General features: G+C 37.8%; 1 protein-coding gene across 1 annotated transcript in view; it reads right to left on the bottom strand.

Annotated features, from left to right (window-relative positions):
- The window catches only part of LOC150088444 (serine/threonine-protein kinase D3-like), a 550,939-nt gene that overhangs the window by 174,131 nt on the left and 350,690 nt on the right, over window positions 1-26,118 (bottom strand). The window contains exons 13-14 of the mRNA XM_090370161.1: window positions 25,940-25,989; window positions 10,706-10,778 (exon numbers count right to left, since the gene is read on the bottom strand). Coding sequence (XP_090226287.1) covers window positions 10,706-10,778; window positions 25,940-25,989 — 123 coding nt within the window. The remainder of the gene's footprint in view (window positions 1-10,705; window positions 10,779-25,939; window positions 25,990-26,118) is intronic.

Genomic DNA, 26,118 nt, shown 5'->3' on the forward strand with positions numbered 1-26,118 from the left:
AAAAAGAATAAAATAACCACAATGTAAGTGGCTGTGTAAGCATATACAGAATCAATATAAAAAAAAAAGCAGAAAAAGAGAGAATAAACAATAACGAAGACTGAAGTGGAAATGGAAAATGCAGGGTAGACACGAGGAACTCTATATGTTAAAATTTAAAACACTTTACCCATATGAGCTTAATAATAAATTCAATCATAAATTTATCACTAATCACATTATGGGCATGTGTAAATCAAATAAATAAATTTAAATAGTTTAGAACACTTTGCAACAAGACTATTCAATGTATCTTCATGGGAAGGAATAAAAAAGTGGATGACCAACTCAACATCCCCCCCCCTCCTAACAGCATATCACAGATGGCATTACTCTTTCTGGCATCCTTATCTTTTTTTGGATGACACTATTATTGTTCCTTGTTGTTTGTCTTATATCTATTTTCTTTTGTGGTTGGTTTATTATGTCATTTTAGTGATATTTCACATTTTTTTGGCCTCTGCATTTTTCTCTTCGACACTGGTCTAAATTTATTATTTATTTGGCTTATAATTCTGGCTATATTTGTCCTGTACTTAATATTTTTCTAATAAATTTTTTGACATGTACGATGCATTTTCCACTTCTGTCTTTGTTATTATTTGTTTCTTTGCTCTTTTTCTGCCTATATATAATTACTATTGTAAGAGTATAATTGGTACTACATTGGTACTTTTCAAGAAGGATGTAGGGCTGCTGGAACGAGTACAGAGAAGGGCAACAAGATTAGTGAATGGAACAAAGGGTTGCTCTTATGAAGAAAGGCTTAAGTTTTGAAAATTACAGTGTTTGGAGACTAGGCACCGGCGAGGTGATCTGATAGAGGTGTATAAAGCCTTGAATGGTTTGAGCATGCTCAGTGCCGATGGGATTCTTCCTCTTGCTCAGAATAATCACCTGAGAGGGCATAAATTCAAATTGAGGAAAGACAGATGTGCAGAAATTTGCCTTTAGCCAGCAGGTAGTTGGTTGGTGGAACAGACTTCCATCTGTTGTGGAAGTTGATAGCCTAAATAAATTTAAGGCTCAGCTGGACAGGTATTTCGAACCAATGGAGGGGGATGAAGTGGAAGTGTTTTTTTTTTGGCTGATGCTGCATAAGCTTGCTTTCTTGTATCATATGCCTCTACTAATGCTAAAGACTAAGATAGCACATGTTGGTTTACATTGCTATACCCTAGAAATAAACAGTGTAAGTTTTATACAAACCACACAGGGAATGTAGTCCCTTGGTACAGTCTGTAAGTACCAAGATAGTTATTTAAACTTTGTCTTTATGTACAGTGGATCTCAAAAAGTATCTATAAAGACTAAGATAGCACGTGTTGGTTTTCATTTCTATACTCTAGAACAAACTTCCATTTAGTGTTGTAGAAGTGGGTAGTTTGAATAAATTTAAAGTAGGATTAGACAAATTATTAAATTATTAAAAGGGTAGATAAATTAGGCAGGAATTTTTGAACAGGTTCATATCTGCCTGCACAATGAATTTTTGCAGATGATGAACAAAGACGAATTAAACCACAATAGAATGATAATACAAAAGAATAATAATAGGTACTCTGTTCGTACCCATGCATTGCTAAAACAGCTACTGGGACAACAGAAAAAGCTAGAAAGAAATTAAATAAAACTACTATAATAGAATATTAAAAATAAAATACGAATTGAACCATCATAATACAAAAGAATAATAATATTGTTATTTGGTTTTTTTTTAGGAGCATTAGCAACTAAGGCCATATTGCTCCAGGATATGCGGTGGTCATTCCCTGACTTTTCCGCATGCTCCGTATTTGGTGGTGACGGGCTCGAACCCCGGTCTAATCAAGAAGCGTGTGCTACACACTGCTGCTCCTTCCCACCTGGCTACGGAGGCGCCTGAATAATATATATATATATATATATATATATATATATATGGAAAAAAGAGCAACTATTGCAGAAAAAGCACAAGCAGCAGATATATAAAGTTGCCAAAATAACAGCAATGAAAATACAGTCTCACACCATAACTGAGGATTTAATTTTCTCTGCCAGCAAAGAAATAGTCAAATCGATGTCAGGTGATGGCACTGAGAAAGAAATATTCATGTAAAATTATACTATTTTTTGGGGAATGACAACATGTCTTAAGACATTCAGAGAAATGTAGCTGAAAAGGGGAGCGACAGCCAAATATTTGTGTTACAGCTCGATGTGTCAACTAACAAGTCAAAATGCCAGTTACTGATTTACATTAGATTTACTGAGGAAGATTCGATTGTTGAACAATTCTTTTTATGTACTAAATTAACATTAACAGGATTAGATATATATAATTCTATCTCCAGCACCATCAAGAAAAATGGCTGCCTAGGAAAAACTGTCTTTCTGTTTGCCCAGATGGTGTACCTGCATGACTGAAAGGTCAAAAGGATTTGTTTTAAGAGTAAAACGAGATTCCCTGAATGTAGGCTAAATGCACTGCTTCATACATCGTGAACCTCTGGTGGCAAACATTATTCCAGCCAAATTTAAAACACAGTTATTAAAATGGTCAACTAGGTAAAGTCAAGGTCTCTAAAACAAGACTTCTGAAACAACTGTGTTAGGAAGCAGGATCTCACCATGACACTTTGGAGTAGCTATTCCTACTTCATACTGATATTTGCTCATTATCAAGGGGTAAGGTTCTTGCAAGATTTTATGAACTGAAAAATTACCTGTTAAATATATTTACCCTCGAAAACCTGAACTTTTTCACTCAGTTAAATGATGAGGAGTGATGTACGAAGTTTTCCTATTTGACTAATATTTTCAGCCATTTAAATAGCCTAAATGTGAATATGCAAGGGAGAGAAGAAAATGTGCTGTCTTCAAATGATAAACTCAAAGGTTTCTTAAGAAAACTTAAATAGGGAAATCACAAGTGGAAAATAAACAGATCCGCATGGTTCGGAAGTGACATCTAGGCTGATTTCTAATCATATATTAGCTCTTGAGTATAAAATGAAACAATACTTTTCCTCTTTTGCTGTCGATGAATATGACTGGATATTCAATCCTCATGCTGTTTAGCCCAACCCACCTACCTATGGAGAAACAAGAACAACTTGCAGAACTTCACTTGGACTGTACCCTGCAACTAAAATATGGTGAACTATAACTACTAAAGTTTCGGATATTAAAAAAGGAAGGTTTACCCAGAAATAGCAGAAGGAGTAGTAAGCATGCTGTTAACCTTTTCAACCAAAGAGACTTCTTCTTTCAGATGAATAGGAAATGTGGGTGTGTTTGTTGTCTATTGGCTATTGTTTCTTCCACAAAAAACTTGTGTAAGAAATGACAAGTGCATGTTTCTCATTAATTACTCAAATTTTTGATTTTAAGCCATTTATTTTCTGTTTAACTAGCAAAAACAAGTATCATTAAAACACTGAACATTTTTCTCTTTTATTTCCTTTTAAAAAGTAATCAGTGGGTACCACAAGGATACTTAACCAGCAGTGAAGCATAATTTCCTACAAACATATCTAAATAACCATCCCCGAAGCATAACTAAAAATGGGTTTTTTGAACCCTGGGATCCGTTAAAATAGGGCAGATGATTATTTTGCAAATATTATACTTATCCCATACTCTGTATGCCAAGTAAATAAAATTTATATTAAACAAAATTATTTAACATGCTTACAAGTTAGTGCAAATGCATCAGATCTGCTCACAGCTAACTACTAAATAATTATAAAATCGGCATCATTATGTATATCTCATATTGTGAATACCTTCACAACGAGTTGCCATGATATTGCACTACCTAGAATAAGTAACTCTTCACCATAGGAGAAGACTACTGTTACTTATTCTCAGCGAATGCTACCACCTAGACGGCACTGTTTCAGAGCTGATTGGCTCCATTTCGGTGGGTGGGCAGGCACCCTGGTGTTGCAATGATGGCAAGGCAGTTGCGAAGTATAACTCAACAATATGAGAGATGCTTGATGGTGTGTAGTAATTTGAATTATTTCACATTTTAGGGCAAAAGCCTCAAATTGCGTAGTGAGTTAACATGCTTACAAGTTAGTGCAAATGCATCAGATCTGCTTGCAGTTAACTAATAAATAATTATAAAATTGGCATCATTATGTATATCTCATATTGTGAATACCTTCACAACAAGTTGTCATGATATTGCACTATCTCAAATAAGTAACTCTTCACCATAGGAGAAGACTATTGTTACTTATTCACAATATGAGATATACATAATGATGCCAATTTTATAATTATTAAGTAGTTAGCTGCGAGCAAATCTGATGCATTGGCACTAACTTGTAAGCATGTTAACTCACTATGCTACTTGAGGCTTTTGCCTTAAAATGTGACATAATACAAAATTATTTATAAATTTTCTTTTATTTGCAATAACATAAATCAAAAATTTTGTATCATACCCTTTGAAAACCACTGGTGTAGACAATGCAGGCTGGTGGCAATGATATTCTGGTTGTGGAATGGTTTTCTGAGTTATCCTAAGTTCTCTGATATGTATGCAAAGACATTTTATGGTGGTCGACTTAAGGCCATCAATCACTATTGACAAGGTACATATGTTTATGTCCTGCTATTCCATGACTATGATACAGTCTTCTAGCAAGATAATGTACCATGCCATCAAGCTAGACATGATCAGAAATGATTTTCTGACACTGAAAACTTTGCCCTCCTCCAGTGGTTCCAACAAAACCCTGTGACAAACATCACTGAATATCTGTGCAATGCAGATCTGCCACTCTCTAGTGAAGGATAAGTATGGGGCACAATATAGATTAGCATGATAACCTGCATCTTCAGATGTGTGCAAGACTTTGTTAGAATTAAACCTTGTTGCAAATGTATGTATTCTTATTGCATTCTTACTCACATGTAAACTGAATAAAATACCCCCGAGTTGTAGTACACAAATAAACATCTGGAATCGTATGAGAAAAAATAAGTTACCAGCAAGACAGTTGTGTGTAAAGAGCAGGTTGTTGTTGTTGTTGTTTGTTTGTTATTTGGTTTTTAGGAGTATTAGCATCTATTGCTCCGGGATATGCAGTGGTCATTCCCTGACCTTTCCGCATTCTCCGTATTTGGTGGTGAGGGCTCGAACCCGGGTCTAATCAAGAAGCGCATGCTAGGCACTGCTGCTCCTTCCCACCTGGCTACGGAAGTGCCCAATAAAGAGCAGGATACGCAAAACTGGAAAGTGGAATGTACTGTACTGTACAACCATAGTTTTCACAACCATAGTTTTCCTGATGATTTCCAACCAATGGGGAATTTACATTAGTAATAAATACAGGTCAGCAGATATAGATACAGATCATTAATATAAATGGAGGCAGGGGCAGGTCGTCCCGAGGGTGCAAGGGGTGCACCACATCTGGGAGCAAACGTTCAAGGGGTGCCTGAAAACCTGAAACTTACATATACATATCATGAAAATTTTAAGGGGGGGGGCACCAGTTTTCAATTGGCACCAGGGCGACAAATTGCAATTAGCACCCGGACACCACATACCATAAGAACACCCCTGCATGGAAGAAATAACAGATTGTTGAGGAATCCCAGCAGCAGCACTTGACAAACTAGAATAAAGAGCCATAAACTGTCACATGGGGAAGAAATTTAAGGTGGCTACCCAATAACAAAAAATATTTTGAAGATAGATCATTTGATGAAAGCTTGCTTATAATGCATTTAATGAGTGATTGATTTTCTCAACATTTAATATGACAATCAGGATTATTGCTAGTCAATCAGCATTGATGGAATCAACACAGTAATTGTTAATCAGATGAAAGAATTCAAAACAGTGTAAGAGTTAGTGGCTGAGGGATATCTCCATTACTTTGTAAAGGATCACGATAAGCACAACAAGAAGTAAACAAAAAGAGTGATTTATTACTCTTTTAGGAATTCAATGGATATGAATTATGAATTAAAAGAAATGAAATGCTTCCATGCAAAAAGAAAAATAACAGTGAATTAAAATTAAATAACAGTGAATAAAATTTTGATCCTTGAGGTTGTTACAGACATTCTCTCAGATATGCCAGAGACAAGCTGTACTTGGTACCTGGGAGTCTAAAACGCTGATGGAACTGATATTCGGATGACATTCAAGTCAAGTGGACCCAATTTCGGCGAAGTCCGGATGGTCTATGACAGCCAAATCCTCTGCTTGCAACTTCATTATGGTGGGACTGTTAGCAATCCTGGGTATAACCTCCATGCACAAGCACACTGTGGGTGACCACCCAGGTGTGAACCAACGTATGCAGAAGTTGAGGTGTGGCACCCATGCCACATGGAAGAATGCCGACCCTCTGTGTTACCAGGCAATACTAGGTGGTAGATGACTCTCATCAACCGGTGCAATACCACCACTTTGCTTATTGGAGGCTTGAAGTGGTGGAACCTATGTTTAGTCTCCAGAGCTAAGTTCCGATCAACCCTCCCCCATCTCTTCCATCATGCAGTATGACATATGACTTTTGAGGTTATAATGAACATCATGGTGAGATCCAATCTTCCTTACATTTCGAGGGCACAGCTCTAAAACAGTGTTCACAGGCCGGTCGCTAGTTGGTACACTGGACCGAACCTATTGGTAATTCTTTAGGAGGCTTCCGGATCAGCTATGTATAATCTTGCTACCTCTACTCTGCCAGATAGTGACTGGAGGGAGTTCGAGTAGTGTGTATGCGGGGGCATTGTCGAGGCCACGTTATGTCAAGGATCTGGGTATATTCTTACCATGTGTACTCCATATCCAAAAATTTCATTACTTCGTACGGCATGTCCCCCCCACACTTTTTCTTACTATTGAATACACCATGAATTGTCAAACTAATAGAGTAAGCTTATCTGCGAAAAGATCTAAATCTCCCAAACACTTCCTTGTTCGTTTCACAAATATACATGAACTCAATTTTAATCTCAACGATGTCCATTTCCATTTGCAGTCTACCAAATCCCATGTACTTTTCTGACAGAATCTCAGTTATCGGTTGACTCTACTGCTCATCTCAGATGCCCAAATTATTCGCTGTATGGTTCCTTTTGCCTCAAAGGTGGTACTTGTGCATATGTCTATTCCAATATTCCCTGTCAGAGACTTGGCAATTTGGAATCTCCTCTTTTCGATCTTCTCTGGCTTAAAATCTCTCTACCTTATTGTGTCAAATTCATCTGTTGTCTCTACCATTCTCCCAACTCCACTAATCACTTGGAGCTCTTCGACTTCCTCTCTTTGTAACTTGACTTTCTCCAGTCCAACTTTCCTAACAGTGAGGTAATTTTCCTTGGTGATTTTAATGTTCACAACTCCAGCTGGCTTCTGTTTTCTAGTCACACTGACCCAGCTGGTCGAGATGCTGAGGCTTTTGCAATTACTAATGAACTTTCACAGACTGTTCATTTACCTACAAGAATACCAGACAATCCTAACCATACAGCCAACATGCTTGATCTTTTTTTCCTCACAAACAACCCTTCTAAGTATGAGGTCAAAGTGAGTGGTACTTTAGGCACCTCAGATCACAACTTGGTGATTGTCTCTTCTTCAATGGAGTCTTTATCTTATGGCTATTCCCAACCTTGTATTGTTTGACATTACAAGAATGCAAAATGGGATGATCTGCCAGATTTCATTTCTTCTTTTCCTTGGTCGGATTACTGTTTCTAAACTTCTGATAACAAGTATGCTCAGATCGTGTCAGTGAAATTATTCTTGTAGGAATAGAATCCTTTATAATCTTGTCCTTCATCTAAACCTTGGTTTTTCAATAAATATGCTAAGGCTGTTCAAGAGAAAAATGTTGCATATCGTAATTGGCTTGTTTCCAATTCTTCAGTTTCATTTTCTGCCTACACCAAAGCTCACAACAATTGTAAAGCAGTTATTAATCAGTCCAAACTAGATTTTGAACAGGCTAAGAGTAGAAAACTTGTTTCTTGCCCTAATGGAAGCCGAGCATTCTGGTCTCTTGCCAAAGCTATTGGCAACAACTTTTGCCCATCTCTGCTCCCATCTCTGTCCAAACCAGATGGTTCTGTTGTCACATCAGCCAAGGATATAGCTGACCTGCTACCCCAGGGGCTCACATCTGGTGTGTGGGCTTGGCAAACCCAGGGTCCTCAGCTGGATATCGTCATTCTTCTCTTTCTTGGTGATTCCTTTCTACCCCTCTCTCTCAGGGTAACTCAGAAAAATTTTTTTTTTGGTTGGTGCAGAATAAGCCTCAGGCTTCCTTCCACCATAGGGCTAATAATAATAATAATAATAATAATAATAATAAAGTATCCCATTTTACTTCCAACTCATGTATTAACGATCTTGGTAAAACACTTCCAACCATTCCCAACAAGCTCCATTCAATGCCTCCTGTGGTCATCCATCAAAAAAGATGTCAAAGGATTTTGACGAATCTTGATGGTAAGAAAGCTCCAGGTCCCAATGGTATTTCTCCACTTGTTCTCAAAACCTGTGCGCCTGAACTTACTCCTGTTCTTTGTTGCTTTTTTTTCACTTTCTTATTCCAAAGGCATTTTTCCTTCTACTTGGAAATTTGCTCATATCTAGCCAGTTCCTAAAAAGGGTGACAAATCCTCACATCCAATTTTCGTCCCTTTGCAATTACTTCTACTTTTTCTAAAGCAATGGAGAAATCAATTAACCACCAACTCTTCAACTATCTAAAAACCTTCCGTCTGATCAACAATCGCCAGTATGGATTCCGTAAGCCAGAATATCCACTGGTAATATTCTGGCTTACGCTACCCATTTATGGACAAATTCAATGGAAAAGTTCAGGGAAACACAAGCAGTTGCTGTTAACTTCTCTCAAAGGCTTTTGATGGTGTTTGGCATAAAGGTCTTCTAAACAAGCTTCCATCTTATGGTTTACCAACTGTTTTTTGTAATTGGTTATCCAGTTTTCTGTTTCATCGCCCACTGAGGGTGATGGTAGATGGCTCTCTGTCTTCTAACTACTTCCACTAATGCCGGTGTCCCCCAAGGTTCAGTTCTTTCTCCCACTCTTTTCCTCTTGTATATTGATGACCTTCTTCCATTGATTGGAAACCCTATCCATAGTTTTGCCAATGATAGCCCATTGCATTCCACTTTCCATTTTGAGAAACCTTGCCGTGCTCAATCAGCTTCAACTTCTCGAATATCCGCTACCAATTCCTTAAATGCCAATCTCCAGGTAATTCTCCAGTGGGGCAAAGACAACTTAGTTGATTTCAATCCTTCTAAAACTCAGTCTTGTTTTATTTCTCGCAAAAAACAATTCTTCTGCTCATATGCTTACCTATAGTGACACTCAGATTTCTAGACAAAATGATATATCTCTTTTGGGGATTACCCTGACTTCTAATTTCTCTTGGCACAAGCCCATTACAAATATTGCTTCCTTTGCATCTAAAAAACTTGCTTTTTCTTTCGCTCTTGGCGTTACTTTTCTTCTGAACAGCTGTTCACTCTGTACAAATTGCATATCTGCCCTATCATGGAATATTGTTCTCGCATCTGGGCAGTGCCCCCAAAACCTCTCTCAGGTTTCTAGATTTCATTCAGAAGAGGGCAGTTAGGTTAATTAATAACTCTCTCTAACAGAGTCTCTCCACTCGCTATCTCGCATAGTTTCTGCTGCATGCCTTTTCTACAGATACTTCCATGGGCACTGTTCTTCTGAATTGGCTTCTATAATTCCTGCTCTCTCTTTCAAAAGAGTCCAAACATGTGCTGCCACCAGCCAACATCCATTTACTGTCCCACTTCAAACTCACAGAACCAACTTCCTTCATATGTATTTCCTGAAAATTGCAGTTTACAGAAGTTCAAGTCTAATGCCAAAAAATATCTTCTTTCATCTTATCAACCTCCAACCCGAGCATGGTACTAAGTACTATAGGTTCTAATACCTCTAGTGTTTGGGGTTTTCATAGAAAAAAAAAAAAAATAGCATAAAATAACAAACACCAAAAAGGAGTTAACTCTGTACCACAGGTTTTAAGAACAATTGAAAAAAAAAACAAAAAAAAAATATCACAACAACATGGAGATCTCTCAGCTTAGTGATTGTTCAGAATACTAATTTCTTTGCCAGGAGCCAAATATTTAGCAAGCTCTTAAATGCAACAAATAGAGGGGAAAGTAAAGTGCTATTGTCAGTTTTATCTTTCTTTGATGATTCAACAGAACCATCAAGATTAACAGAGGAGAAAGTAGAGAAGATATAAGTTTTTTTGGAATTTTCAAATTCTAGATGTGTGTGTGCGCGCGCGAGAGAGAGAGAGAGAGAGAGAGAGAGAGAGAGAGAAAGTTTTATTTACTCTAAATGTCTTCATAAAAATTATGCAAGGATGCAGCTGCTTCTCATTTTTGCATTGGGTGGTAGAGGAAGTGAGGAATTGCCATGCAATATATAGAGATCCAATTTTCAGATAATGACAGTAACATAGGGGAACTGAAAATTATGATGACTTCATTACAGCTGATGTTAAGCAGGAAAAATAAAAGTAAAAAAAATAATAATAAATAAATAAAATTTCATTGACACTGTTTAAAAAACTAGCTGACAATAATAATGAAAAGAGGGCTTCATTTAATATTCTAACAGCTGCTTACCCCCTAAAACAATTCCAAATTGTCCTGACCCTAAAACTTCATCTGGAAAAATCTGATACTGGAGGCTAATATCCTACAAAGAAATTTATATTATGCAAAGTATAAACAGGGTAAATAATTTCATAACTTACAATTATTATTAATTTTCACATCAATTATAAACATTTTCTTAAATTGTTAAGGATATTTCAAATCCAGTATATCTGGTTAGATTTAACTTTATATCTCTAAAAGATAATTTATACTTACTTGGTTGTTCATTTAACTAAAAAGACTAACTTGCAGATGATTAAGGCATAGAAAATTTCTACATACAATAGAGCAGTAGTTCTCCATAAGCCACATGTAGCTTGTAAGAGCTACATGTGCCTTATGGAGCTATTCAAGTGGCAAATCATTGGGTTATCTCAAGTTCAAGCACTGGCTGAAACTGCTTAGGAGCTCACTACAGATATCAACTTCTTCAGCTTTCAATACAGAGGCCTAGAGTTTAGAGGTTTAAGTTAGTATTGGCAAATGAAGCAAGAAAGCAAGCTTATACAGCATCAGCCACAAAAAAAAAAAGAAAAAAAAAAAGAAACACAACTCATATCACATGTCCATCTAAATAGTTTGTCTAGTTCTTCCTTAAATATATTCAAACTAACAATTTCTACAACAACAGATAGAAGAATGTTGAAAGATAGATATGTGATATCTGATTGAGGCATTCCATGATGTGATGTGAGTTAGGTGTTGAAGGCATTCCAAGCCTTCAACACCTAACTCACATCACCTCGCAAGTGCATAGTCTCAAGATTCTGATATATTTGCAGAACTGAAGCCCTCCTTGGTAAGACCACCCCTTTTGTTCCCCTTCTCAATTTCATGGCATTTCACTGCACCCATTCCAGCATAGCAGATCTACGTTTCTTCATCCTCCAGACCTGTATGCAGCACTCGAATTTCTTGTGCAAAGCAAGAAATTGCTTTGTACACTAATCACCTCCTTATCCCTGGCAGCAAAGTTCCTATATATCATTGAGAAAACCCCATGAACTGCTCTGGCAGCCCATCTGCTCTGCTCAGAGAACTTCACATCTAACTCGATAATTAATCTAAGGTGTGTTTCATTTTCCTACCCTGAGTGTAAGTTAATAGAAATGAGCAGGGCATCAAATAAAATACACCATTAGCAGTTCAGCAATTCTAATAAATGACTGATTTGAAGAAGAAAATATCCTTTTTCAACTTTTTAGAACCATCTCTGGTTTTCAAAAAGGAAAAAGAAAGAACTTACATGGTTTATTTAACCAAAAAAAAAAAAACATTTCAATTGAATTAATCACTCTTAAACCATGTGATACTGATAATGCTAAACAACACATTATATATGTAGTTGTTGTTGTTGTTGTTGTTGTGGTTTTTAGGAGCATTAGCAACTAAGGCCATATTGCTCCGGGGATATGCAGTGGTCATTCCCTGACTTTTCCACATTCTCCGTATTTGGTGGGCACGGGCTCGAACCCCGGTCTAATCAAGAAGTGTGTGCTACACACTGCTGCTCCTGCCCACCTGGCTACGGAGGCGCCATTATATATGTAGTACCTACTACTGTTACCATATTAAAAAAAAAAAATTAACAAATCACCCGAATTAATTAAACAATGAAACTATTTTTATCATAAAAAGAACCCCCTCAGCCCTTCTCAAGGTTGGAGTGATGCTGCTACCTACATTGGGCAAAAGGGATGTCAGATGAATTGACAGGTTCAGACTGAGAAGCAAAATGTGTGGAATGATTATAAATGATTATAAGCAGGGGACACGTTGTCCTACAGCAAAGACAAACCAGTTAGCAATCAGATTACTTAGTAGTTTAGGCAGGCAAAGGCAGATTATGAGGACTTGGCATAAAAAGATGAAAAATAATTCTTTACTTATGTTAACCCCAGAAGGAAGAGATGAACAACACTGGCACACTATACGTGAATACCATAACTATTGATGATCCTCTTCAGATAGCTGGAAAAACTAAATAAATATCTTGCATCTACATTCAAGTATGAAGTTTTAGAGAGGGGGAACATCACAAGTACACTAAAATAAAAATGGAAGCTAAAAAATTATTTTGTTATAACTAAGAAAGTGGAAGAGAAATTGCTCAAGCTAAAAGTAAATAGTGCCATTAAGGACAAGTTACTGTTTTGAACAAATGGATGTTTGAGTGGGATAAGGCAAGGAGCAGTTATCATTAGGCACTACTCTTCATGGAGCAATGTTATTAGTGGAGTGACCCAGGGGTCAATGCTAGGCCCATTGTTGCCTTCAATATTTATTAATAGTAGTAGTAGTAGTGGCATGTGATGCAAGAAAGCAAATGTATGAGCTTATGCAGCATCAGCCAAAAAAAAAAAAAAAAAAAAATCACACCATTCCTTCCAAATGCCTGTCCAGTTCCTCCTTAAATTTATTTAACCTATCAACTTCCACAACGACAGATGGAAGTTTGTTCCAGCAATTAACCACCCGCCGGCTAAAGGCAAATTTCCGCACAACTATTCTACATCTGTCTTTTCTTAATTTGAATTTATGCCCCCTTAGGTTCGTAATCTGAACAAGTGGAAGGATCCCATCAGAATTCAGCGTGCTCAACCCATTCAAGGCCTTATACACCTCAATCAGATCACTGCGCAGGTGGCTAGTCTACAGCCAATGAAATTTGCAGAACTTAAGCCTCTCTTGGTAAGAGGATCCCTTCATTCCCCCTCACCAATCTTGTTGCCCTTCTCTGTACACACTCAAGTAGATCTACATCCTTCCTAAAATGAGGCCTCCAGACCTGTATGCAGTACTCAAGGCGTGGCCTGACTATTGCCTTATAGAGAGGGACGATCACCTCCTTCTCCCTGCTAGCAAAATTCCTATATATCATTGAGAAAACCCCATGACCTGCCCTGGCAGCCTGTCTGCACTGCTCAGAAAACTTCATATCTGACTGCACAATTACTCCCAGGTCTTTTTCATTTTCTACCATCTTAAGTGTAGTACCACACAGTTGGTACGTTTACCTGGGGTTACTTCTACCCATATGCAGTACTTTGCATTTGTCAAGGTTAAACTTCAGTTGCCACTTCTTAGCCCATCTGCCCAAATTATCTAGATCCTGTTGCAGTAGCACACTGCCATTACTGTCATTAACAACCCTGCCAACCTTTGTATCATCTGCAAACTTCAACATTAAGCCTGATATACCTTCATCAATATCATTGATAAATATACAAATCAACAGTGGACCTAACACCGAACCCTGTGGGACACCACTAATAACATTAGTCCACGAAGAGCAGCACCCATTGATTACCACCCTCTGCCTTCTCCCACTTAACCATCCTTTTATCCATTGTAGCAACTTACCCTTAATACCATTCTGCTCCAATTTGTACTCCTGATATGCCTTCTTCAATAATGATATTGATGAAGGCATATCAGCCTTAATATCTAAGTTTGAAGATGAGGTCGCAGTTGGCGGTTAATGACAGTAATGATCAGGTGGCAGTTAATGACAGTAATCAGGCTATGGTACTGCAACAAGATCTAGAAAAATTAACAGAAGTGGCAATTGAAGTTTTTTTTTTAACACTGACAAATGCTAAGTACTTCACATGGGTAACAATAATCTCAATTAATGTATCAACTGTGTGGTATAAAAGTCTGGACAGTGGAGAACGAAAAAGATCTGTGGGTAATTGTGCAGTCAGATGTGAAGCTCTTTGAGCAGTGTTGGACAGTTCATTAGGTTCTGTCAATGATATACAGGAACTTTTCCAGCAAGGAAAAGGAGATGATTATTCCATTGTATAAGGGAGTGTTTAGACAACACCTAGGGTACTGCATGCAGGTCAGCAAGCATCATTTTAAGAAATATGTAGATATGTTGAAACAGATACAGAGAAGAGCAACCAGAATAGCCAAGAACACAAAGGGATTCTCAGACCACAAAAGATTTCAGTTCGGTAAATTGCAGCACTTGGAAAGTAGGCCCTCGCAAGGAGACCTGACTGAAATGTTTAAGGCTTCAAATGGACTGAATAATCTTAAAGATGATGGTATTCAAAATCTTTCTCAGACAAGGTAAACAAGAGGATATAAACTCAAACTGAAAAAGGATGGCTGCAATACAGATATACAAAAAATTGCTTTCAGCCAGTGAGTAATTGATTATTGGAACACACTGCCATCTGGTGTCATGGAATTGGGTAGTCTGAATAAATTTAGGAAAGAATTAGACATATTATTAAATGGGATGGACAAATGAGACGAGACGTGTAGTGTGTTTTTCTTTATTTCTTTCTTTATTTATTTATTTTTTGAGTGATGCTGTAGTAAAAGTGCTGCTTATATTAGTGTAAGATTGCTTCGGAACATTTCCAGTATTATTCTAGTAACAATAATAATAATAATAAAAAATTAATAAAGAAATCCTTTCCCAAAGACAAAAGCAAACATTTAAATAAGAAATTATCTGAATAAGAGTAGTAGTCTGCAAACTTACTTAACAAGTATGAGGCAATTCTGAAAAAAGTCGCGATTTAGGGTTAAATTTGAAAGTGTCTGCAATTCTACCGGACGCTATAAGAAGGCATACACAATGAGCCTTATCAATAAATTCAGCATTGGAGACAATGTGCAAGACTAATGGGTAGAATTTTTTTCAGCTTGGTCTGTGCTTGTTAACAGGAGAGACTGCTTCTACAGGGATGATATACACTTAAATAGAAAGGGTAAAAGAATTTTTTTTTTTTTGCTGATGCTATCGAGGCAGTGTTAGGTGGGTCAGAAAGCCACTAGCATTGGGGGTGGGGATACACAGACTAACCGATCAACAATAGCTGCAGGCAGGGGTGAAATTGATTCTTGCACTGTTACTGGAATGAGCAGCAGCCTGGAAAGCAAAGTGTGGAGCTTTCATGGACTACTGGGAGTGATTACGGAACAAGTAAACACATGGGCTGTGATTGGGTAACTAAGAGTAAGAACAGGTGCACATATATACTTGCATGTACACCAGTGCTAGAAGAATAACATATAGATTCAATAAATTTGAAGTACTTGTCAAGAAATCAAAGACAGATATTGCTGTGATATCAAAGACATATATAAGGAATGAGTTAGGGGAGTACAGTGGGTAGAGGAATGACACTTTGATCTTAGCCAAAAGCCCAAGAAGCAATGAACAGGAAGGACAGACAGGATAGGAAGGGAGGGGGGTTATGCTGTCACAGTTAGGAAACACATAAAACCTAAGGTGACATGGTGGCCATGTCAGTTGCAATGTTGAGTCAGTTTTTTATGACATAAGCACTGTAAAAGCAAAAAGTGTAAGAGTGTGCTATAGGCCCAATGACTCTGATGAGTACAATGATCAACTGTATAGAAAAATAGAGTGGGCCAGTAAATCCAAATGTCATAATGAGAGATTTTAACTGGAACTTGAGGTTGGTCACTCACACACTAGCGAGACTTTTGTGGATTTATTGGATGACTGTTTTCTACAGCAGCCTGATAGAGTGGCAACAAAAAATTGAGTAATACTCTTAATCTCATTATCAGCAGTGATTATTTGTACATTAAGAATTTGCAGATAAAAGAACCACTAGGTGGCAGTGAATTGATGTGGGATTTTCTTAAAAATGTAACTACCATCCAGGGAAAAAAGGAAAGAGAACAGTTCCCCCTTCCGCAAAGGTGACTACAATGCTCTCAGACAGTTTTTAAATTCTATACAGTGGGACCAACTGATGATGTTATCATCAGCAAATTTTGAACGATATGCATTCAAGGAATTAAGCACAGAAGCTATCAGGCATTTCATACCAATTAAGATATACTGTTCAGTCTTAAGCAGAATATCAGCTGAACTAATGCGACCTCATGTGAGGGAAGTGAAATCTGTTGAATGCACATAAATTATCAGGCGACACAAAAGCCTATGGTAGGCATAAACTAGTCTGTAATGAAGTCACAAAGGAGGTTTAGTAGACCAAGGCAGATTATAAGACATCTTTGGCAAAGTATGCAAAGAAAAACAGTAAACACTAGCAGAAAGGAGATGAATAAAATTGGTCCACCTGATATCGATGGTTCAACTGTTGATGATTCTGCTCAGGTTGTTGACAAACTGAATGAGTATTTTGCAACTACATTCACACATGAGGAATTATTAGGGAATTCGATATGCCAGACAAGCTGTACTTGCTACCTGAGAATCTAAAACGCTGATAGAACTGATATTCCAGCGACACTCAAGTCAAGTGGACCCAATTTCAGCAAAGTGTGGATGGTCAGTGACAGCCAAATCCTCTGCTTCCACTTTCATGATGGTGGGACTGTTAGTAATCCTGGGTATAACCCTCATGCACAAGCACACTGTGGGTGACCACCCAGGTATGAACCAACGTAAGCAGGAGTCGAGGTGTGGCATTCAGCCCACAACGAGGAATGCCACCCCTCTAAGTTACCAGGCATCACTAGGTGGTAGATGACTCTCATTAACCAGTGCAATACCATCACTTTGCTTATTGGAGGCTTGAAGTGGTGGAATCCATATTTAGTCTCCAGAGCTAAGTAAGGGCAACCCTTCCCCATCTCTTCAATAATGCAGTATGACTGATGACTTTTCAGGTTATGATGAACATCATGGCGAGATCAATCTTCCTTACATTTCGAGGGTACAGCTCCAAAATGGTGTTCGCAGGCCGGCCGCTAGTTAGTACACTGGACCGAACCTATTGGTAAATCTTGCAGAGGCTTCTGGATCAGCTAGTGTATAATCTTGCCACCTCTACTCTGCCAGATAGTGACTGGAGGAAGTCTGAGTAGTGTGTATGCGGGGAGCATTGTCGAGGCCACATTATGTCAAGGATCTGGATATATTCTTACCATGTGTACACCATATACAAAAATTTCATTACATAATACAGCATGTATTCCTCCAATTTTTCTTACTGTTGAATACACCACGAATTGTCAAACTAACAGAGTAAGCTTATCTGCGAAAAGATCTAAACCTCCCAAACACTTCCTAGTTAATTTCACAAATATACGTGGTCTCAATCCTAATCTCAACGTTGTACAATTGCACTTACAGTCTGCCAAACCCCATGTACTTTTTCTGGCAGAATCTCAGTTATCAATTGATTCAACTACTGCTCATCTCAGCTGCCCAAATTATTCACTGTAAGATTTCTTTCGCCAGCTGGCTTCCGCTTGCTAGTCACAGTGACCCAGCTGGTCAAGATGCTTAGGTTTTTGCAATTACTAATGACCTTGCACAGCTTGTTCATTTACCTACAAGGATATCGGACAATCCTAACCATACAGCCAACATGTTGATCTTTTTCTCACAAACAACCCTTCTAAGTACATGGTCAAAGTGAGTGGTCATTTAGGCACCTCAGATCACAACTTGGTGATTATCTCTTCTCCATTGGAGCCTTTAACTCATGGCTATTCCCAACCTCATGTTGTTTGACATTACAAGAATTCAAAATGAAAAGAAAATTTCTTTTCTTCTTTTCCTTGGTCGGACTACTGTTTCAAAACTTCGGATGTCAACATTTGCTCAGATCGTGTCAGCGAAATTATTCTTGTAGGAATGGAATCCTTCATCCCACACTCCACTTTAAAATCTCGTCCTTCATCTAAACTGTGGTTTTCAATAAATGTGCTAAGGCCGTTCAGGAGAAGAATGTTGCATATCGTAATTGGCTTGTTTCCAATTCTTCAGTTTCATTTTCGGCCTACACCAAAGCTCACAACAATTGCAAAGCAGTTATTAATTAGTCCAACCTAGATTTTTAACAGGCTACGAGTAGAAAACTTTTTTCTTGCGCTAATGGTAGACGAGCATTCTGGTCTCTTGCCAAAGCAATTGGTTACAACTTTTGCCGATCTCTGCTTCCACCTTTGTCAAAATCCGATGGTTCTGTTGTCACTTCGGCCAAGGATAAAGGTGCCCTCCTAGCAATCCCATTTTTCTTCCTACTCATGTATTAATGATCTTGGTAAAACACCTCCATTACCAACACGCTCCATTCAATGCCTCCTGTGGTCTTCTGTCAAAAGGATGTCAGAAGGATTTTGATGATCCTTGATGGTAAGAAAGCTCCAGGTCCTGATGGTATTTTTCCTCTTGTTCTCAATACCTGTGTGCCTGAACTTGCTCCTGTTCTTTGCCGCCTTTTTTCACTTTCTTATTCCAAACGTGTGTTTTACCTTCTGCTTGGAAATTTGCTCATATCCAGCTAGTTCCTAAAAAGGGCGACAAATCCCGCCCATCCAATTAACATCCCATTGCAATTACTTCTACTATTTCTAAAGCAATGGAGAAATCAATTAACCGCCAATTCTTAAACTACCTAGAAACCTTCCGTCTGATCAATGATCGGCAGTATGGATTCTGTCAGTATCAATCCACTGGTGATATTCTGGTAGATGACTCTCATTAAGAATATTTGCATCCAGTTCCTTACCCATTTATGGACAAATTCAATGGAAAAGTTCAGTGAAAAACCACGCAGTTGCTCTTGACATCACAAAGGCTCTCAATCGTGTTTGGCATAAAAGTCTTCTAAACAAGCTTCTATCTTATGGTCTGCCAACTGTTTTTTGTAATTGGTTATCCAGTTTTCTCTCTGATCACTAACCGAAGGTGATGGTAGATGGCACTTTGTCTTCTAACTTCTCCACTAATGCTGGTGTCCCCCAAGGTTCAGTTTTTTTCCCCCACTCTTTTCCTCTTGTATATTAATGACCTTCTTCCATTGACTGGAAAAAGCACATTGCATTTAACTTTCCATTTTGAGAAACCCTGCCCTGCCGAATCAGCTTCAACTTCTTGAATATTCGCTACCAATTCCTTAAATGCCAATCTCCAGGTAATGCTCCATTGGGGCAAAGACAACTTAGTTGATTTCAATCCTTCTAAAACTCTGTATTGTCTTATATTTTAGCATTAGCATTAGCAAAGGCACATGATGCAAGAAAGAAAGCTTATTGGTCAGTCAAAAAAAAAAAAAAAAAACCCCTTATTTCACCCATCCACTAAATTCAAATATTTGTCAAGTTCTGCCCTAATCTATTTAAGCTATCAACTTCTACAATCACAGATGGAAGTTTGTTCCAGCAATCAACCACCAGCTGGCTAAAGGCAAATTGCCACACATCTATCCTACAACCGTCTTTCCTCAATTTGAATTTATGGCCTCTCAGGCAATTATTCTGAGCAAGAGGAAGAATCCCATCGGCATTGAGCATGGTCAAACCATTCAAGTCTTTATACACCTCAATCAGATCACCTCGCAGGTGTCTAGTCTCCAGTCACTGCAATTTGCAAAACAACTTAAGCTTTTCTTCGTAAGAGCAACCCTTTGTTCCATTCACTAATCTTGTTACCCTTCTCTGTAGTCGTTCCAACAGATCTACATCCTTCTTAAAATGAGGCCTCCAGACCTGTATACAGTACTCAAGGCGTGGCCTGATCATTGCCTTATACAAGGGGATAAACACCTCCTTATCCCTGCTAGGAGAATTTTTCCTGTATATCATTCACAAGACTCCATGAGCTACACTTGCAGATCATCTGCACTGTTAAGAAAACTTCATTTCGGCCTGCACAATTACCCCCAGGTCCTTTTCATTATCTACCACTGTTATGTAGTACCACAGAGTTGATATTTACTCTGGGGTTTCTGCTTCCCATATGTAGTACTTTACATTTGTCAATGCTAAGATTCATTTGCCACCTCTCAGCCCATCTGCTCAACTTTTCTAGATCCTGGTGCAGCAGTGTACTGTCATTAGTGTCATTAACAACCCTGCCGACTTTGGTATTGTCTGCAAACTTGTTAATTAAGCCTGATATACCATCATCAGTATTATTAATGAATGCAGAAAAGAACAATGGACCCAACACTGAACCCTGGGGGACTCCACTAATAACATTAGTCCACGAAGAGCAGTGTCCATTGATTACCGCTCTCTGTCTTCTTCCACTCAACCATCCCTTTATCCATAGCAGCAATTTGCTTTCAATGCCACACTGCTCCAATTTGTGCAGCAGTCTTCCATGTGCAACAGTATCAAAGGCCTTTCTAAGATCCAAATATATTATATCAAAGTTATTCTTTGCATCCAGTTCCTTTGTGACTACATCATAGTATCCAATCAAAGTGATCAGAAAAGCTTTCCCCTTATTAAACCCATGCTGTCTCCAAGCTATAACTGAAGTGTTATCTAGATGATCCTGCAATGCTTCTTTAATTAGTGCCTCCATTAATTTCACTGGAAAAGAAGTTAAACTAACAGGTCTGTAATTACCCGTGTTTCGCTTTGTGAACTGGGATCACATTTGCACACCTCCAGTCGATGGGTACCTTCTCTGAGTCCAGGGACGCTCTCATAATTATGGCTAAGAGTGTGCTTACTTCCTTTGCCACCTCTTTTAATATAACCTGATAGTGCCTTTCTTATGTTTATCTTCAACAATTTCTCCTCCACTTTACTCTCAGTTATTACAAGATTATCTAGGCTTACTGCCAGAGTTTAATACACCTCTGGCATTCCCCTCCCTGAATGTGTGAATAAAGATGCAAAATTTTCATTTAGTTTGTTAGCTACCTGAGCAGGATCATCAACAGTTGAACCATCAATATCCAGTGGACCATCTAATTCATCCCCTTCCTTCTAGAGTTTACATAAGTAAAGAACTCTTTGGTGTTTTTCTTTGCAATCTTTGCCAAAGATTTCTCGTAATCTTCCTTCGCCTGTCTAACCTCCGTTATGAGTTGGTTACAGACAAGCTTATATCTATCATAGGCTTCTGTGTCATCTGTTATTTTATATGTATCCGAAGAATTTTTCTTCTTTGTCACATGCCTAATTAGTTCATCTGACATCCATTTAGGCCTAAATCTTGAACAATATTTCTTATTGGGTATGAAAAGATTAGTAGCTTAGAAGATTAATTCTTCGAATGCTTCCCATTTTGAATTTGCTGTCGGTAACATCTTCAGTTGCTCCTACCGTATAGAATTTAAATACTGTCTTAGACCACCGTAGTCACCTGTACGAAAGCAAAAACCCTTCCCTTTACACTTGATGGTAGTTACCTCTTTGACTAAATCCAACTTGAGCAAAATGTGATCACTGCCACCTAGTGGTTCCTTTATCTGCAGATTTTTAATGCATGAAGAATCACTAATGATAATCAGATCAAGAGTATTACTCCCTCTAGTTGCCTCCCAAACATGCTGCTGTAGAAAATAATCATCCAATAAATCCACAAAAGCCTTGTTAGTGACCAACCCACAAATTCCAATCAATCTCTGTAAAATTAAAATCCCCCATTATAAGACACACTGATTTACTGGCCCACTCTATTTCTCTGCACAATTGCTCATTAAACTCATAGGCCTATAACAGACACCAACTCTCATTTTTTCTTTCCCAGTGCTTATGTCACACCAAACAGACTCAACATTGCATTGGCCACTAATATCAATCAGATGCATTTCCTTAGATTTCATGTGTTTTTTAACTAACAGCATAACATTTCCTCCCTTCCTGTCCTGTCTATCCTTTCTGTACACATTGTACTGCTCAAATTGCAATTCTGCACAGCTTCTGTCTGATTTCCCACATCTGACACCACATCACTGATATCCCAACAATATCTGCCTTTGATGTCTTGACTAGAACTTCAAGCTCATCGAATTTATTAACTATACTCCTAGCACTGGTTTGATAATATTGGTTAGATAATATTCTTAAGATTTTCATGTATCATTTAATTTTGTTAATTGATAAGGGGAAAAGGTGTAAATCTGTGCTTTATATCTTCCTTTTTATAGCCTGTGGATAATATTCCTCAAATTTTTCACATATTAGAATTGCCATTTAAATAGAATAAAAATTCAATTCGCAAATGTGATCACAATAACTAGTGCTAACTGTAATTATTTTATGGCACCAACATAAAAAAAATAAATAAAATAAATGCTTTTGGATTATTGACGTTTGTATTTTTTATGCTCTACTGTATATTATAATATGATAATATTTCAATTCTTCTTCTTCTGAATGTCCTCTATCTTAGTTTTCTTTAGTCTTTTCCTTTTTTCCCTGTAAACTTTCCTCTAACATTTCTGGTTTCCTTCATCGTCTTTTTTCTGCAGAGAACTGTGCAAATTCAAAATCACTACAAAACCATATCCACTTTCTAAACTTACATTTTATTATTTAAATGCTACATTCTTTAATAGCTACTTTAGTGCGTGAAGGTGTAGTAAAGTATCCTATCTTCTTGTAATTTTCTTATATTAGTACTATATTTATATATATTTTTTAAATTATTTTTAAAAAATACATACAGGGTGTTTCAGTTAAACGTTTCAGAACTTCTAAGAGGGGTAGGGTACATCCTGACAACTCGAAATCATATAGCAATGTGGGGTCGGAAATGCTTTCCTGAAGCGGTGTTGTACACAGAAGCACCATAAAAAGAAAAGAAACCGTAAGTGAGAAATCGTTTTAATAATACATGAAAAGAAGCAAAAGGTACATGGATTAAAGTAAGTGTTCGAAGTTTCTTCCACGGGCTACAATGCACGCCTCACATCTCCGACGCATGGACATCCGAACATTCTGGAATACTCCAGGCGAATTTCGAATTTCTTGAACAAGAACGCCAAGTTAGTAGGATGGATGATTACACGAACGCAGAGTTAGCCGATATGCATTTGGCGTACGGGGCTGCAAATTGTAGTGGGCCAGCCGCACAGCGTTTGTACGCGGAACGATATCCGACGAGGCGTATTCCCAGTCATAATTTCTTTGCAAGACTGCACCAGAGGTTAGCTGAGAGAGGTTCATTTGAAAGAGCTGACAGGGATAGGGTAAGAACAGCACGGACTCCAGCCGTCGAACAGAATGTGCTGCAGCATGTACAGGGGAATCCAAGAACGAGTACACGAAGTCTAGCAAACGCAGTCAGGGTTTCCCATTGCAGCGTCTGGAGGATTCTCCGAGAACAAGACATGCATCCGTTTCACGTGCAGCGTGTCCAGACACAGCAACCGGAGGATTATGCACCTCGTATTGCTTTCGCACAGTGGTACATTGGAAAATGTGCTACAAATCCCCTTTTTCCTGCTGGAGTGTTGTTTTCCGATGAGGCATCCTTCACAAGGGAAGGAATTTTCAACACGCATAACGACCATATCTGGGCGGTCGAGAACCCGCATGCAATACGACGTCGTGCAGCACAGATTCGATTTTCGGTCAATGTATGGGCCGGTATTATGGGAGATCACCTCATCGGACCTTACCTATTACCGTGTCGTCTAACCGGACCTATCTACTTGATCTTTCTGCAGCAAGTATTGCCACAACTTTTGAGAGATGAACAGATTTCTGCATCGACGCAACAGACAATGTGGTTCCAACACGATGGAGCCCCTGCCCATTATAGCGGAGATGTTCGTAACTACCTGGATGTCACATTTGGTCAACAGTGGATCGGACGTGGTGGTCTCGTGCATTGGCCTGCTCGGTCACCCGACCTATCATGTCTTGATTTTTATTTCTGGGGTCATATGAAATCGCTAGTTTATGACACCCCTGTTGACAATGCTGAGGAGCTGGTTGCAAGAATCGCAGTAGCTGCCAAAGAAATTCGAAATTCGCCTGGAGTATTCCAGAATGTTCGGATGTCCATGCGTCGGAGATGTGAGGCGTGCATTGTAGCCCGTGGAAGAAACTTCGAACACTTACTTTAATCCATGTACCTTTTGCTTCTTTTCATGTATTATTAAAACGATTTCTCACTTACGGTCTCTTTTTTTTATGGTGCTTCTGTGTACAACACCGCTTCAGGAAAGCATTTCCGACCCCACATTGCTATATGATTTCGAGTTGTCAGGATGTACCCTACCCCTCTTAGAAGTTCTGAAACGTTTAACTGAAACACCCTGTATATTAAATAGTATGATTTGTTTTATATATATTCTGTCTTATAATCCAATTCTATATAGCACCCTGCTGAAAACTGTCAACTTGTACAACGAAACTCTATACAGAGAATGATTCTTTCTCTGAGAAAGTTTAATGATTTTCAATTAGATTCTTGAAGTTCAGGCTGAACAGGTTCATAAACAAGGCACACTAGCTGCATAGTGATCAGCAAGATGTCAAACTTACTGATGTGATGTGAAACTTACCACTGTGATAAATGTATAAAAAAACATTTACAGCATTAACTTATAGTTTCGAAAATTTTTGACATTTTTATGTGACAGCAAAGTTTATTTGTTGGTGACAGCAAAGTTTATTTGTTGAAACTTATCTGAGTGTGTAGGTTCAAAAACTAAGCTTTGTGATCATATAAGAATGTGATAAATGCATAAAGATCTTTTTTGGGAGAACGATTTTTATATAAAAATATAAATCTTTCTGTCAGAAAGATCTTTTCTTGTATAATTTAACAAGGAGAAACAAATTTCTTGAATAAAAAGAGAAAAGAGAATTGCCTTGATATGATTACTCACTCCTTTTCTACTATGAAATTAAACATTCTGTGAGGAATTGCTACAGTTTTGTTGTTAGATAAAAACACTTTAGAGACAAACTTTTCACCAGCTAGGGGTTTCCTTCTTTTTCCATCTGTCACAAGTTACTTATGACATTAGAAAGCAACTGTTCCTTATCAAATAAAAAGTATATGGCACTTATATTCAACTAGAAATGGGAACTGGTTCACAAATTCCCCTTACTACATCAATTATTGTTTTCCACTTATTTATCATTAATGAGCCAATTATTCTCAGGAATTATGTTATGACAGTTCTCTGATATGTGAGAGTTCTCATTTTGAACTCTCAGTTGTTAATAATCAGAAGCTTAAAAAGTTGTTACTGTTTTAGAACATAGATTTAACACAAAGCAACCTTTTTTTATTAGATATATTCATAACTTGTATCAATTACTAATATCTAAGAAGTAAGTTCCTTTAATGTAAGCAACAAATAAATAGCAAGTAATTGCATGTGCTTTATTAAAAAAGCTGATAATGTGCACAAAAAAAGCATATAGTAACCAAATTTTGTGGCATCCAACATATAAAAATAAATTAAAAAATGTGTGCATCAGCCTAGCTCCTATTATTAATCAATCTTATACAAATACAAAATTCCTTACCACATTCCATTCTTTACATTCATTTTTGCCCATCTTCTCATTGTCAGATTCTGAAAAATCAAAATTTTATTTACTTGTATAAAGATGTAGTCACTAAAATATTCATACAGAGGAGTTTGATTCTTTAAGCCATATAATCAATCACAGAGACATGAAAAATTACTATGTCAATCTACCCT

The sequence above is a fragment of the Mastigoproctus giganteus genome, chromosome 3 (genome assembly GCF_048544385.1).
Source record: "Mastigoproctus giganteus isolate SK-2022 chromosome 3, ASM4854438v1, whole genome shotgun sequence".
NCBI classification, from domain to species: Eukaryota; Metazoa; Arthropoda; class Arachnida; order Uropygi; family Thelyphonidae; genus Mastigoproctus; species Mastigoproctus giganteus.